General features: G+C 43.8%; 1 protein-coding gene across 1 annotated transcript in view; it reads right to left on the reverse strand.

The window, feature by feature from the left end:
* Positions 1–16,420, reverse strand: part of SCML4 (Scm polycomb group protein like 4) — a 46,777-nt gene that overhangs the window by 13,700 nt on the left and 16,657 nt on the right. Inside the window, 2 exon segments of the mRNA XM_025042371.1 lie at positions 11,497–11,691; positions 16,291–16,420. The exon segment at positions 16,291–16,420 is cut by the window's right edge and continues 38 nt beyond it. Coding sequence (XP_024898139.1) covers positions 11,497–11,691; positions 16,291–16,420 — 325 coding nt within the window.

The following is a 16,420-nucleotide window of genomic DNA, read 5'->3' on the forward strand; positions in this document are numbered from 1 at the left end:
CCCACATCAGTCATAACCCCCCAATTGCAAAGAGTGAACCCTTTTTACAATCATCACTGCCACCTTCCCCCAGGCTGATAGCCTGTGTCTTTCTCGGGACCCACTGCCAGCGGGTCTGCAAAGCCCAGCAGGCCACATCACCCTGCCCAGGCTGACAAGAAGATCAAACCACTGGGTCAGCATCCAGAGGGCTCCTGTGTGAATGGCTCAGCTGCTTAAAGAGACGGCAGCACCAAAAACCCCCAGCCTGGAAACCCAGATTAGAGAAGAAAATAATACAGGTGGCCCGATATCACTGCGATTGGAATAGCTCTGGAAGAACTATTACACAGTGCTTCACCAGGTGAGGGGCACAGTCAGTAAGCTCTGGAATGTGGAGAAAGAGACCTGCAAGGATAGACGCAAAAGGAGGAAGCAGGCAGGAGGAAGAAGGCCCCAGGAAACAGTAGCAAGTCCCCAGCAGAGCGGCACAGGGACACAGGGCATTTTTTCCTACCTTGCGTACGTAGCAGGGTCTCTGCCACTAGGCAGTCTCACGCACGCTCCTCTCAGGCACTGCTTGATGCCCAGCACCTGCTCGGTACTGTGGGAGGCAGAGAGACCTCTAAGGGACTTCTTGGTGTTAGAAACCTGCAGATTTCCTCTCTGTCCTCGAGCTGCCTTTCACTGAGGTTCCTGTAGAGGTTTGCAGATTTTCTTTTCTTAGGCAGCCCCGCCCCTTGTTCTCAATCAGATAAGCTCATCATGTTTTCCCTGAGGGCCCTCTGTGGCCTCTGGTCTCAGCCTTCCTGGTTCAAAGGGCACCAGGCCACACCACCTATGAAGCTTAGCATTTCATTCGGTTCAATTAAATTTTCCATTAACTTGGTCTCTGGCCAGTATAGATTTTCTCTTTAAGCTTGTCTCTAAGTTCAGATCACTCAGCCCTCAGAATCAACCTCATGACTCCCTTCTGATCCATTTAAGCACATTTATATCTTTTCTCCCCTAATGAGATGCACATAATTTTAGTGCCTGCCACCTGAACTTCTTTTGTGCTCCCTGATGTTTCTGGTTTGCCTAAGACTTTGTTCTAAGCCTATGGGTTGGTTTCCTCCTGTGGAAATTTTGCCCAAAGGCAATTTTGCCTGAAGTCAGCAGGTTGGAATAATGAATGCCTTCTAGTCTCTAGAGCAGAGCAGGTTTCATGACCATCCTGTTTCTTGAAGCTTTGCCAAGCCGCTACCTCAAGGCTCAAGAACTCCCAAGAGGTGGGGAAGGGTGAAGATGGAGGAGACTTTTCACAGACATGCCCTGTGTCCTCAATAGCCCCCACACTTTGGGGTCTTTCACAGAACTTTGGGGAAATTAAACGTGGTCTCTAATCAGGAAAATATTGGAGTCCCTGGAAGAGAGGACACCTTATAAGTTTGGTTCTAAATGGGCATCTTGACTTTTAGGAAGGCTCACGGTGCCTTTCAGTATTCCTCACACTCATGAAGCAAGCTGCCATGTTGTGAGGTGCTCTGAGGAGAGGCCTACATGACAAGGAACCAACAGCTTGTGGGAAACTGAATCTTGCCAACAACCCCATGAATGAGCTAAGAAGTGGATTCTTCCCTAGTTGAGCTTTGAGATATGCACAATCTTAGGGGAGACCCAGGGCCAGAGGGCTCAGTTAAGCTGCGCCTGAACTCCTGACTCACAGAAACTATGAGACAATAAATGTTATTTTAAACCACCAAGTTTTGAGGTAATTTGTCACACAGCAGTAGATAAAAACAGATGGGGAAAGGGGATTCCTTTCTTTCTTCATACTCTGCATATCCAGATTGGAAGCTGTAATTACTAATTCAGTAGCAGCTATGATGTATCTGCTGTGGAATATCTGTCCAATTCTCTACCAGGAAATTTACAGGATTATTTTCAACAAAGGGATTACTGTTTATATCTGAGGCCCAGAAACTGCCCACTAATAGGAGAGTTCATGAAGTTTATCTTAGAAGCCTACTGGGTCCCTAAGTTGCTTTAATTCCTCTTGGCATGGTTTGCCATTTTAATACTTGTCCTGATACATGGCCAACAGACACTGGTGTGGATAACCTGCAGATATTACCTTAGACCCACCACAGGGGTTCATGGTATCAGTCCAGGGGAACAACACAGAGGGCTGGAGAGCATCTCTAATTACAGCTCCTTGTGGGCCCTGGAAGCTTGGGAATGGCCACGTCTCATATACTTGGTCCTTTGCTTCCATTAGTCCTGTGCTTTCTGTGTTCTGACATATAAATCAGAGAACTTAGTCACCGTGTCCTTGGATCTTCTTAGAGGTATGGCCCATCCCCTACCTCTCCTCTTCCATCATAGGCAGGAGCTTCTCTGGACAGGCCTGCCAGAGACACAGAGGCCTTCTGTAGCTGACCCAGGAGTCCCCAGCATCATCTGGCCAGTTGGAGAGTGACTCATGGGGGACTGAAGAGTGGGGATGTCACATAAAAGACAGTTAGCCTAATGGAACAAAAGAGCAGATTTTCAGTGGATTTTTTTATTCAAACAGAAGGAATGAGACCGAGGTAGGAGTGTCTTTCAGAGCATTCCCGAGACCAGCCCTGTAGGAAAAAATTGTCCACCATGGCCTTTTTCTCTGCGGGTCTTTTTCTCCTCCACACTCCCGCATAGGGAAGCTCTCCCAAACAGTCGAGAGCCTCGTGGGCATTAAACATCCTCATCATTCTGTTCTTTAAGTCTTAGGCATTGAGATCTTCAATCTGGCTTTATTTGTGATCTTGAATAAGAGGAGTGTTATCTTAATTTCTTTTTGTTGTGTTTCAATATAGACATTTTCTATTAAAGTATTATCAAATTGGTCGACATGATTTAATATGCTATTTGTCCTATATACAGCGTACCTTGGGAGGTTCTAACAACTTAATTGGAACATGCATTTATTAATTCATTTAACGTGAAAGAGAACCTAAGCCTTATAATGCAATAAATTACTGAATGATATAATTGAAAATATAACAAATAGCTTTTCCTAAATGAATCACATTGGCACACAGGCAGAACTCAGATTAAGAATCCTGCACTGGCAAACGTTCCCTATTCAACACTAGGAGCTCCGGCTGGGCTTCTCCCAGACCTGTCTGTCTGAAAATATATGAACGCCTAAACATTTGCTGCAAAACTTTGGACACTCTTAACCTTTCCATCAAAACTTTCTGCGAGGATTCTTAAGACCTGAACTTGACACTGATACCTTGTTCTCCTTCCAAATGACCCCCTTTCCAACACCTGGCTTGAGAACCAGACGGCTCTCATTTTGTTCACATGGCTCATGGCTGTGACAGCACAAACACAGCTCTGTGATATTTCAGTCATTGGCCTACAGCGGGAGACAAGCAGCTGCAAAAAGTAATGTGCCTTCCTTCATTTCTCTTTAAACTCTACCATTTCATATATTATTTAAAATATCAGATCAACCCTTTCTGCAGTGTGAGGATACAGGGAGAAGCCTGGAAGCTGGAAGAGGACCTTCACTCAACCACGCTGATGCCCTGTCTCGGATTTTCAGCCTCCAGAACTGAACTGTGAGAAATAAATTTCTGTTGTTTATTAAATAAATAAGTAAATAAATAAATATTAAAATATCAGAAAAAATTATACCTTATATCTGGTAGAGTAGGCCACTTTGTATTTTGTAGAGGGAGAAATTTCTCCTGGTGTCAAGAGTGATGGGCTCTGCCTGCCCTGTGTATGTCACCCAGCAACAACGTAGCAGGAGCACAAGCACAAGAACTAAATGCTCCATGGGGCCCAGATAGGAACTCCAGGAGAACAGAGAATCAACTTAATGGGAGTGCAGTTTCCACCTAGATTTTGCTAAGTGGGGGTCGGGAGTTGTCTTGTTTGTTTACATCTTTGCTAGAAGTGACATGGGTATACCACAAACCACTCGTGAACATCCATTTTGTGAGTCATGCTTCTGAGCTGGGAAACAGGATGCATACCCCACCCAGCAAGAGGTTAGGGCCCGATGGACAGATGGGCTTGGGAGGAAGAGCAAAGGGCCAGAGAGGAGAAGACCTGGGCTCAGTGTCCTCCCTGCTGCTGCCTTTCTGTGTGGCTCTGAACAAGTGGCCTCAGCTCTGTGGGCCTTAGTGCATCACAAATAGGGGAAGCTCAATGAATGTCTGTTGATGGACCAAATGAATGTTTCTATATCAAGGAACTCATGCCACTGGATAAACTCTATTTCTTTTCAGGAATAACCAATCTTTTGGAAAGATAGATATTCTCTGCATAGTCATTCTCTGTAGAGCTATGATATTAAACAAATTGTAGTTCAACGGAAAAAGCAGATTTGATTTTTAAATGCTGGGTGTATAGTTTCAACCATAATGAAACACACTGGGAGTGTCTATTACTCCAATAGTCTTCTGGTGCCTGGCTCAGACACCACCAGTCAAGGAAGAAAACATCAAGCCTCAAGAATAAATGTGCTTCCTCATCTCCTACTCGCTACCATTCGTGTATCAAAAAAGTTGCTCAACATAAAGTAAACAATTTGTTCCCATCATGTTAAACCTTCAAAAGGCAGGAAACCATCTTTACGGTTAGATCTTGCAGAAGAGTTCAGCTGTCACACTTGTGGTTTCCAAAGAAGACTCACTACTCTTGGTAAGCGGACTCTTGGTCTGTTGTGCTGCATAGAATTCAAGTCGGTAAATATTGACTGCAGACTCTTTATGTTTCAGGTTCTGCTGGGAACTGCATGGCCCTGCCCCCAAGTCTACCTAGCAGGGAGATGAGATCTGGACCCAGATTCAGGCAATATAGGCAGAATTAAGTGCCACTGTGGATGCGTAAACAAGGGTTTGGGAGAACAGAGATCCTGCTGCAGGTGGTGGCCAGTCCACACTGAGAAGTTCGCCTGCTGTCATTCTTCCCTTTCTCTCACTCTCCTCCCAGCCCTGTAAACCTCCTCTTTCTCACCTGGATTTGCACATGTGCCACCTTGCCTGACCACTCTGCTCCCTCGCAACCCTCTCTTCTCCAGCTCATGGACATCTCCACAGGACATTGCATCACCTTCAGTGGTAATGCTTGTACAGGGGAGGCATCGTCCTAGCACAGGTGGACTTATTTTACTGAAAACCTGAAATAAATTTCCCTACGTGAGCAGATTCTGTCAGCCCACACTTATCACTCAAACCGTGGTCCCCGACCAGCAGCAGCACTGACATCACCTGGGCATCTGCTAGAAACGCAGACACTCAGGCCCCACACCAGTACTATGGAGCCAGAACCTGCTTTTTAACAAGATGCCCAGGTGGTTCCTGAGCACATTAAAGTTTGAGAAGCACTGGCTGAAGCTTATTTATAATTGATATCTCTTTTTTCCAATTTTCAAAGGTAAGGTAAAAATTTCCCCATGATCATCTCATGACTTCTGATAGAACCACAAATGTTATTGAATCCATGTTTCTGCCTCCATTCTTCTAAAGCACCTAGACAGCTGCTCTACTTCCTAAAACACAAACCATGTATGGCTATCAGTTAATAGAATTGGAAGAAAATGACTAAGGTTTCTGGTCTCAAGCTAAGAACTCTTAACTTCCCAACTGAATCCAGGCAGCTAAGTAGGTCTGAAGCCTGGTTTTCCACGTAGGAGAAAGATCACTTGGCAAAAGAATTTACATTTCAAAGATGGGAGAAAGAAATTTGGAAGAAGCCTTTTCTCTGCTCTCACATGAGCCCCTCTGCCTCGGTGTCACCTTCACCTCTGAAGGCGCTGTCACTGGGGTTCCTGGGGCACCCTGAGCCCCTGCTATCCAGGGCTGTCTTTGCCACCTCCAGCAGTGGCTCTCAGCCTGGAAGGAACCAGAAAGGACATCTTGCTTCCACTCCTCTGGGTTAGCAGATCTCCCCCTAATGGACAAGTGGACACCTACACTTTTCACCAATAATGAGGAGATCACTACCACCCAAGCAGCCCTTTCCACTTCGAAATGGCTTTGACTTTTCAATGTTCTTTACAATGCCAACTCCACCTGACTCCTCAAAGAGCTGTCTTCTTGGAGTTCCACCTGGTTATTCAGCTGTCAAATTCCCTACCTAAGAGAGTATTTCTTAAATCCACACTTTGCAAATTTTAATGCATCTTCAAAACACCTGGGATCTGTTGATAGAGTGTGAGAGGGCTGCTAAGCTTTTGCCTTTCACAAGAGATGACCATGCTCCTGACTAGAGTTTGATTGGCAAGAACTTAGATTTAATTCAATCTACCTTCAGGCCCACAGAGAACAAATCCACATGACCTGTATATACTGGAACAGAAAATTATGTCTTACACAAACATCATAATTTCTTTGACAGTCGCTTATGTGTCATGGCTTCGCATTTCTTTATTGTCCGATTAACTGTCTTCTGAAAGTGCTTAAATGACAAGCCCTCTAACTGTGTGGCACTACTGAACAATGTCAGGGCAGAGCAGGGCCTGGTTCAAATGAGCTATTTAGCAGTGATGTGGTGCTATGAATGAATATGAAGCCTAAAATCAACACAGACCTCCATTCCTTTTCCCTTATCTTTCTCATGTCTTTCTTGCCATACTGGTGGGAAAGAAGGCGATAAACTAATTCCTCATCTAAAGTGATGATAATTTGATCTGCTACTCTTTAAGGGAATTTTGACAAGGATATCCTAAAGAAACAATGTCTCAATCTAAAGGCAAACTCTCTAATGATGTCATTTTAGGCCCCATGGCAGATTGGTGGGACAGATATGGCAAGTGGGCTGCTCAGAGCATACTGAGCCATGGTGCTTCCTCTATCTTCCCTGAGGCTCCCAGATGCATGAAACACACAGCACTCTATATTCTGCAACACCTAAGGCATGAGGAACAGTTTCCACAAGGGTGGTTGACTTAGAGCAATTCAGGTTTTCAAAGCAGCCATGGGCCAGGGAAGGGCTCGCGAAGACATTTGGGAGTCATTACATCCAAAGCCGAGCCAACTAGGAAAGACATCGGCTTTCGGGTAGAAATACCTGTTCAGTCAGGGGAAGAAGGAGGCAGCTACTCTACTCCAGGGAGAAGACTGGAACTTCATCCAGCATGGTGAGCTTGGAAGGGAAGAGAATAAGGTAGAAACCAAGACAAGGCTCCTCAATGACCACTTAAGGACAGCTGAAGAAGGGCTCCCAGGACAGGATGTTAAAATGAACTATTTTAGTTTTCTTTTAGGCTGAGGCTGCAAGGCAATAGATACCACATATTAGAGTGAAGTGTTTAGATCTGATAAAAAGGGATGGTGAGAAGCCAGTTTTACACTTACAGATGACCACCATATCTAGCCTGCAAAAGGAATTGTAAATAATAAAAATTTTAGATAGGAAGAAAGAAAGAGACAGACAGAGAGAGAGCGCGCGCGCGAGAGAGAGTGTGTGAGAGAGAGAGAGAGAGAGAGAACTGGTGAGAACTGTCCATTATGTTCCCAAGAGTTTCAATGTGACTATGTAAATAGCTTGATATGTGTCCCTGGAACTGGCAAGACACAATGGATTATTGTTTAATTCTCATCAGAAATCTAAAAGTCTGGCTGCTCTGATGGCAGAGCAAAGGAGAGCTGCCTGCCGGGATTGCCCTGCATGCCCACAGTTTGTTTGGGTAAAGAATGTGAATGTTTTCAGGGACCAGGTGCTGGCCATCAGAAGAGAGATGTAAAGTGAGGTAATTTTAGATCCTTTCCACAAGACCCTCTGGAGGCACAAGGGGGCCTCAGTAGAAAGAAGTTAGAGATTTACCTGCAGATGCCTTGAGGCTGTGGAAGGAACTGTAAGTGACCTGCCAGAGAAGTTACATTTGTCCATGTCAAGGAAAAGTGCAGGTGAGAGATGGTAGACTCACCAAAGGACCCATGTAAGAGCTCACAGGATGAAGAATCAGCTTTAAACACCTGCCAGAATGAGGGAGCATAATGTTAACTCACAGCAGGATTAGTCAAGTAAAAACTCTCCTACTTCTTGCCTCTCCTCCTTCTCCGACTCTGATCATGAAGGATTCAAAATCATTATTATCCAGATATGGGAGAAGGCAAAACACAAGGCTGGGCAGGGGATGGAGAGAAGCTAGCCATACCCTCCTTTACTGCTGCAGGCAACTGGGCAAAGGAGCCCTGAGCTGGAAATGGGGAGTAATTATATTTTTGAGTGAAATTTAAAGTTCGATTATCATACTGACCTGGACATATTAATCATTGACTAGAGAATGTTTTGTTACCTGAAAGGAGCTAGAAAAGTCAAGATTTGTCCTAAATTTTATTCATGGACTGGGATGAAGTGGTCCCACAGGATACATTTAAAGGAGAATGGGTGACATAGATTATGTGGCTTTATGATTATGTCCCATGAGTCATTGGTTGTTCAATGTAACAATGATTCAAGAGTTTGAGAAGTGAAATCAGACCTCTGCTATTCTCATCAAAAGATTCATTAGAAGATACATTAGCTTTAGAATATATTTCTGAGTCAACTAAGTTTTACAGGAGAAGCTAGATTCATACTGTGAGAACCAGAGGAACATTATATATGAGCAACTCAAACTCCCCATTTAGGAAACTGAGGCCTAGAGAGATAAGACTTTTCCCAATTCATACACATAGAGACATCAAGAAAAGCATACTATACAGCATCTGCTCACATAGGCCATATTTAATTAGGTACCCTTCTTGATAAAGGCCAAATTTCTTCCTGTTTCCCGGGTTTCAAAGAAATTAAAGTAAAATTGTAGGCAAGATTCTTGACAATATCTGAGAAAATCTATGCTAAGAATCTCAGTTGACTTTGAATAGCCAAAGCAATATTGAGAACGAAGAACAAAGTTCTACAAGACTATATTAGTCAAAACGGCATGGCACTGACATATGAACAGACACATAGATCAATAGAATAGAATAGACAGCCCCAAAGTAAACTTAAACCTACATGGTCGATTAATCAATGACAAAGGGAGCAAGAATATACAATGAGGTTGTTAGTCTCTTCGATAAATGCTGTTGGGAAAATTGAACAGATACATGCAAAAAAATAAAAATAAAATAAAACTAGACCACTTTCTTATACCATATACAAAAATAATCTCGAAATGGGACAGAGACTTAAATGGAAGAACTGAAACCATAAAACTCTGAGAAGAAAACATAGGCATTAAATTCTTTGACATCGCTCTCAGCAGTAGTTTTTGTTTGTTTGTTTGTTTTGATATGTCTCCTTGAGCAAGGGAAACAAAAGAAAAAATAAACAAATCAGACTACATCAAAATGAAGAGTTTTTGCACAGTGAAGAAAACCATCAAGGAAACAAAAAGACAACATAATGAATGAAAGAAGATATTCACCAACGATATATCTGATAAGGGATTAATATCCAAAAAATATAGGGAATTTATACAGCTTAATACCAAAAACCAAACCATGCAGTTAAAAAATGGTCAGAGGACCTGAATAGACATTTCTCCAAAGAGGACATACAAATGGTCAACAGACAATGAAAAGATGCTCGACATCACTAAACATTAGAGAAATGCAAATTAAAACCCCAAGACATCATCTCACACCTATCAGAATGACTGTCATCAATAAATAAACAAACAAAAATTGTTGAAGAGGATGTGGAGAAAAAGTACCCCTCATGCACTGTTGGTGGGATTGTAAAGTGGTGCAGCCAGTATGGAAAACAATATGGAATTTCCTCAATAAATTAAAAATAGATATACCATATGACCCAGCAATTCTACTTCTGGATATTTAGCTGAAGAAATCCAAAACACTAATTCAAAACGATATATGCACCCCTATGTTCATTGCAGCATTGTTTACAATAGCCAAGATATGGAAGCAACTTTCTGCTATTGTCCATGGATAGATAACTAGATAAAGAAGTGGTATATATATACAATGTAATATTACTCAGCCATATAAAAGAGTGAAATCTTGTCATTTGCAACAACTTGAATGGACATAGAGAGTATTATGCTAAGTGAAATAAGTCAGAAAGAGAAAGACAGATACCATATGATTTCACTTATACATGGAATCTAAAAGACAAAATAAATGAACAAACAAAACAGAAACAAACTCATAGAGAACAAATTTATGGTCGCCAGATGGGAGTGGGGTTGGGGGCATGGACGAAGATGATGAAAGGGATTAAGAAGTACAAATTTCCAGTTACAAAAATAGTCATGAGGATGTAAAGTACAGCATAGGGAATGCAGTCAATAACATTGTAATAACTATGTGTGGGATCAGATGGGTACCAGACTTATCAGGGTGATCACTTTGTAAGTTATATAAAAGTCTAATCACTATGTTGTACACCTTAAACTTATATAATATTTTATGTTAAATGTAATTGAAAATTAAATTTAAAAAAATGTTTATCCTTCCCTGCTGTCCTCCTAAGCTTAAGATCTGGCCATTCTTATTATAAGTGTCCTTTTGTTGAATGTTCTAAGGCTTTCTGTGAGCACATATCTGCAGATGTATCAGTTTGTAATGGTCGCTCAATGTATTTCTTTTATCCAAAGATAGGGTCTCACATGGTTCTTGAAACAGAAGAGGGTTCAGCAAATGTCTGCAGAATGACATAATGACTAGATTCCAGTTTCACTGTCTATGTATGTGTTCATTACATATCAACAACATTACTTCCGAAGAAAGAAAACAGGCAACATTTCTGTTCAGCCTTGGGAACCTGGAAGCCAGAACCTGGAGTCATGTTTAACTCTTTGCAAATCCATAACTCAGGGATGCTCAGTGGGGGAAGACACCTCCCTTTAGTATCTAGCCCCTGGGGCAGACAACATTGTGGCAAGTTTGCCCATGTGGCCTTGTTGCCCTCCCCATTGGCCACTTTCCCATGTTGAGCTCTTCTGGGGCTAGTGGTACAAAAGGCACTCAATCCCTGGGTCACTTTATGTCCTGTGATGAGAAAGAAACACTAACTCTCACTGGAAGACATATTTGATTTATGGCCTGGTCAAATTCTTGCAATAATAGACACTCTGGTATACCTTTTATTTACATGGATAGGCATCTGAGGCCTCCAGCTGGAACCAATGTAATCAATTCTTTAGCCCTAGTTTTTCAGGATTTCTTAGTCTCATAGTCAATAAGGATGAATAAATACCCAAGAGTCTTAATTAGAGGAGAGTGAAGAAAATCACTCATTATATGTAATGTGGTCTCACTGTCTAAGTTCTAATAACATAGGCCTAAAAGCCATAATGAAGTAATCTCTTCCCACTGCAGCCTGGATGGGCTTGGTCTAGGTATCCTTGGTCTTCACCAGCCCTAATTGCTCCCGGGCATCGCAGAGAGGCAGTTTGTGGGCCTCCAGCAAGAGAGCTCTGAGGAGTTGTGGCTGCTCCCTCACCAGCAGATTCACCTCCGCCAGGAGGAGAAGGCCACCTGGGGCGGCCTGCAGGCATGGGGAGGACAAATGGACAAAGCCTACCTGACTCCATCCTGCCTTCTTGGTTCTCCTGGGTTTCCTCGGAGGCACTGGAGCCCCTGGGGAAGGGCTGGTGGCTGAAGAGGTCATCACACAGGAGGCTTCGGCACAGCTTGGCAAGGAAGCGAAGGACGTACCCGATGCTGTTCACCACAGGCAGGCTCCGCAGGTGCTGTTTCCCATCAAAGGACGCAGAGACTGGAAAACCAGAGACAGCGCCTCAGAGCAGGGGCACTGGAGAAAGCCACGAGTCCATCAGCCATGGGCAAGAGGCTTTCATTTGTTTAGTTTTGTTTTGTTTTTAACTAGGCTTTATTTGGACTTTAACCTGTTTTTTCATAAATATCCTGTTTCTGTTCCAGGATCTCATCTAGGAGACCACATTGGGTGTAGTTTTCATGTCTCCTTAATCTCCTCTGGTTTGTGACTGTTTGTCAGTCTTTCCTTGTTTACCATGACCTTGAGAGTTTTGAAGTGAACTGGTCGGGTATTTTGTAAAATGTCCCTCGACTTGGGTCTGATGCTTTTCTCACAATTTGACTGGAGTGATGAGTTTTTGAGGAGGAAAACCATAGGGTGAAGCGCCCTCCTCGTTGTATCAGATCAGGGATATAGGATGTCCACATGACATCACTGGGGTGTTAACCTTCATCACCTAGCCAACACGACGTTTGCCACACTTCTTAACTGTACTCTCAATTCTCTTATTTCCTCGGAAATAAGTCACAAGGTCCTGCCCACACTCAAGGGTAGTGGAGGAATTAAGCTCTACCTCCTGGAGAGGGGAGAGCCTCTATATCATTTGAAATTCTTTTATAAGGAAGAATTGTCCTTTTTCCTCTATTCATTCATCCATTCATTCATTCACTCAATCATTCAATCATTTATTGATATCAGTACAGACTCAATATGTTTATTTTGTACTGTGGGTTTTCCAATACTACATTATTTATTTTATTACTCAAATTCTTCCAGCTTTCATCTTTGGAAGCTTTCAGGTTGACTCCTGTGTCCCTATGACATGCCTCCATTTTTTTTTGTTTCTGTTTTTTTAGCACATCTTTGGTTAATGACACTTTAATATGCTCCAGGTTCTTCTTGCATTTTTTCTGCTTCAGCCCTAATATCAGCCATCTGGTTGATTTCTTGGTTCCTTTATTGAAGAGTGATGTTTAGAAACAAGACTTGGGCACTGGATGTGCTTGTTGCTACTGGGGTGTCAGCAGTTCTGCGGCCTTGCAGTGGAAAAAGCTAAGAAATGTATGTATGTATGTATGTATGTATGTATTTATGTATACTATCCCATTATAATTATTTCTCTATCTAAATATTTCTGTCATAGATGATTAGATAGACAGATGATAGATAGATAGATAGATAGATAGATAGATAGATAGATAGATAGATAGATAGAACTAGATGTATACATATATTCAAAAAAAAACTTGAGTTTGTACTGAGGTCTCTAATCCAGCATCACAGAGTTCAGGGTTATTCTAGCCTTCTGGGGAAAAGTCTTTATAAAAGAACAATAATCTCTCCACAGTGATGCTAGATCAGACTTGATTTCTATAGGGTTACCAGAATGTAGAAGAAACACCAGTTCTTCTAAATGACTAGAGTGTGGTAATTCTCCTCACAGCTCTGTCTCACCCCAAGAAGCTTGCACCCCACCCCACTGTGAAGAACACACAGGAGATCCCAAACAGGACATTCTCCCCCTTAGGCCTCCACCACTCAGTGTCAACACCTAGAGAGCAGCTCGGTTTTTTACATTATATTTCCCAAACACTGGCAGACAGCAAGGGCTGGGGCAGAGGTGACCAGAGTTAGTTTTGATTTCAGAACTCAAAAACAAACAAACGAACAAACAAACAAACAAACAAACCACTCATTTTAATTAGAAATAGAAAGAATCCATTTCTTTTGTGTAGCTCTTTAGAGTTTGATAAGAGTTTTCATATTCATCTCATTTAGGCCTCCTGACTATCCCATGAGGACAGTGGACAAAAGGTTATTACCCGATGTTACATATAAGGAAACTACAGAGAGGTCCTGGAATGTTTTTTCTAGTTCATGTGGCTTCTAAGTGGATTTGCCTGTCATTTTAATACTCCAGGTGACTGAGATAGATAAGCCAGTCAAAGAGCCCCCAAGATGCTCACCAAGGGTGTTGACCCAGCCATTCAGATGCTCTAGAAATTCCCTCTTAGCCTGAGTACTGTTGCTTGCCTCCAGTACTTTAAAAGACTGGGTGTGTTGGAAATTGAAGCCAAGCATCAGGCCTCTCTCAAAGTCAGTGTGCACGCATTCCTGGAGGTGCCTGGGAAATCACATAAGTGGGAAAATTCCCACTTATTTTAATAATTATTAATTATAATGGGATAGTATACATATACATACATACTCCTTCCACCTCCCAGAAGAAGATGTGAAATTGTCAGATCATGAAATCCACTCCTGTGAGAAAAGGTGGCTAAGGCAAAGCACCCCAGCAGGTATGCTGGGAATAAGTTGTGGGGTACTGCGATACTACTCCCCTCCGCCATTGGGGTGGCCCGAGGCCAAGCCAGAGCAGTTTGGTTCCTTTAGCCCACTGTGCCAGCACCAGTGTCACCATTGTATTCCATGTATTCTGCCATGGGAATATTTAGAAAGCAGTGATCCAAGGATCAGGTTCTATGTGGAGAGTGGGAGAGCCTAGCTATTTCTCCTTGAGTCCTTCCCTAAACCACCTGAGTGCTATCACTTACTCCCCTTGTTGAGCTTCCAATCACCATCGGTAACGTGCAAGACCACCTTGCCACTTCACAACCTCAAGGTGGTGGCATGAGGAGTCTTCTCAATGCTTCTGCATTCTTACAGACACTAAGACCAAGTACTCAGCTCTGGCCTTCCCAGGAATCCTTCAGCCAAGGGAAACTTGGCAAGTCTCTGCCCACACTTGCGTTGGTGTCAGGCTCCTTCCCAGCGCCAAGGCCCCTGAGGCCACAGCAAGGCTGAGCAGGCAAGGAGGGAAAACAGGATCAGCTCTTCCAGCTTTGCGGGGAGGGACCATAAAGAAACAGTTAGGTAGGACTCACTCAAGAGGCCTTAGCTTTCTTTAAACACCAGGTCTGTGTGTTCAAAGGCTTGCTATTTAGCAGGAAAAAGGACAAGGCCTTTGATCTCAGACTGCGGCCCAGGGTTGAGATCCTGGCTCTCAGACAGAAACCAGGAGAAGAACGGCCAAGCGACTCTTGGAAGGCCAGACAACAGGACTCTTCTCTTGGCCTCTTTTGGTGCAGCCCTTCTTCCTTATATCTCTGTTCACATCTGCTAAAGTCTCTTAAAAGTTATTCTGGGTCAGACACCTGCACTCGGTCCTTGCCAAGTTCTATTTTAATCAATTACCAGCAAGTCAGACCCAGCTTCCTGCTTGGAGGAAACTCCAGAAGGCAGGCTGAATCAATTGGAGCTGGGGAAGCTGTGTTGGACACACTTGCCAGCCCCAAGCCCTGGGGATCTGGGGTTAAATAAAACGCCCCTGCTTTTGTTCTTCAGGGAGCTGCCACATTAAAGGTCTCTCTTCCTTGACCCTTTCTTAGCCAGCCAGCAGGGTCACCTGCATGGCCCCAGTGTTGGCAAATTTTCTCCCTTTTTCTTGGTGATATGCAGGCCATGTCCATGATGCTGGGCCAGAGAAAACAACAGGCTTTGGAGTCAAGACATCTTACAAAGACCTGATCCTCCGAGGCTTAAGGGCAGGTGGTGACTCTTGCCCATTGTGGAGAGCCGCCAGTAAGACAGAAAGAGCCTCTGCAGGCAAACATGTGAAGTGGGCAAAGCTCCTGAATCTGCCGCTCACTTATGGTGACAACTTCCACTCCCTCCATAAGCTGTTGGGTCATGGCTGAAACTGGAGGAGGGCAGTGACAATGACAGAAGGGATTGACCTTGAAGGCTCTTGTTTAAAAAAACACGCCCTTTGAGATGGGGTTGAGTTCATGAGCTTTCCCCACTGCCCTGCATGGTGATTAGTGCTATGAAAAGGGAATGGAGCAGAGTAAGGGACAATAGAGAGTGACAAGGGCTGATATTTTAGAAAAGGTGGTCAGGAAAGGGCTCCTTGAAAATAAAGCATTTGAGTAGAAAGCTGAAAGAAATCCAGGAGCAAGTCATATGGACAGCTGGGAAAGAACATTCTAGAAAGAGAATAGCAGGTGCAAAGACCCTAGGGCAAGAACATGGCCGGAGGACAGAGGAAGAACAGCAGGGAGGCTACCATGGCCAGAGCAGAGTAGGGAACTCGAGAGAAGTGACCAGGAGATCAAAGAGGGAGCCAGGGCCAGGTCATATGGGGCCTGTAGGCCCTCATAGGACATGGGCTTTTTCTTGGAGTGACATGGGAGCCATTGAGGGTTTAGAGCATTGGAGGGGCATGATCTGACTTAGATTTTTAAAAGAACCAGAGTGGTTGCTGCAGGTGGTGAAAAGTGGCTGGATTCCGGTTATATTTTGAAGTTAGAGCAATAAGGTTTATTGATGGGTTGAAAGCGAGGGTAGTAGAAAGAAAAGTGTCAAGGTGAGGTTTCAGATGTCTAGCTTTCTTGTCCAAGTCTAGAAGCATCTTCTCCTTGAGCCCTGAAAGGCCTTCAGCACACAGGCTCGTGAAGAGCCCTGGAGCCCAATAGAGGAAGTACAGACCTCAGCCACAGTCCCCTGACCTCAGCCACAGTCCCCCAAGCCTGAGAATGGCTGCTTTCCTCTTCAGAGACTCCTATGGCCATCCTCATACAACCTGCTCCAGCGCCTTACCCGACACCATCTCGCCACCATAGCCCTGCTTGACCAGAGAGAAGACCAGCTTCTGCTGGTGGGCACAGTCGATGCACGCTTGCACAGCCTGCTGCAGCACCGCCGATGGCCTCTCGGGCCCGAAGTGCTC

Source organism: Pteropus alecto, unplaced genomic scaffold (assembly GCF_000325575.1).
Source record: "Pteropus alecto unplaced genomic scaffold, ASM32557v1 scaffold79, whole genome shotgun sequence".
Lineage (NCBI taxonomy): Eukaryota > Metazoa > Chordata > Mammalia > Chiroptera > Pteropodidae > Pteropus > Pteropus alecto.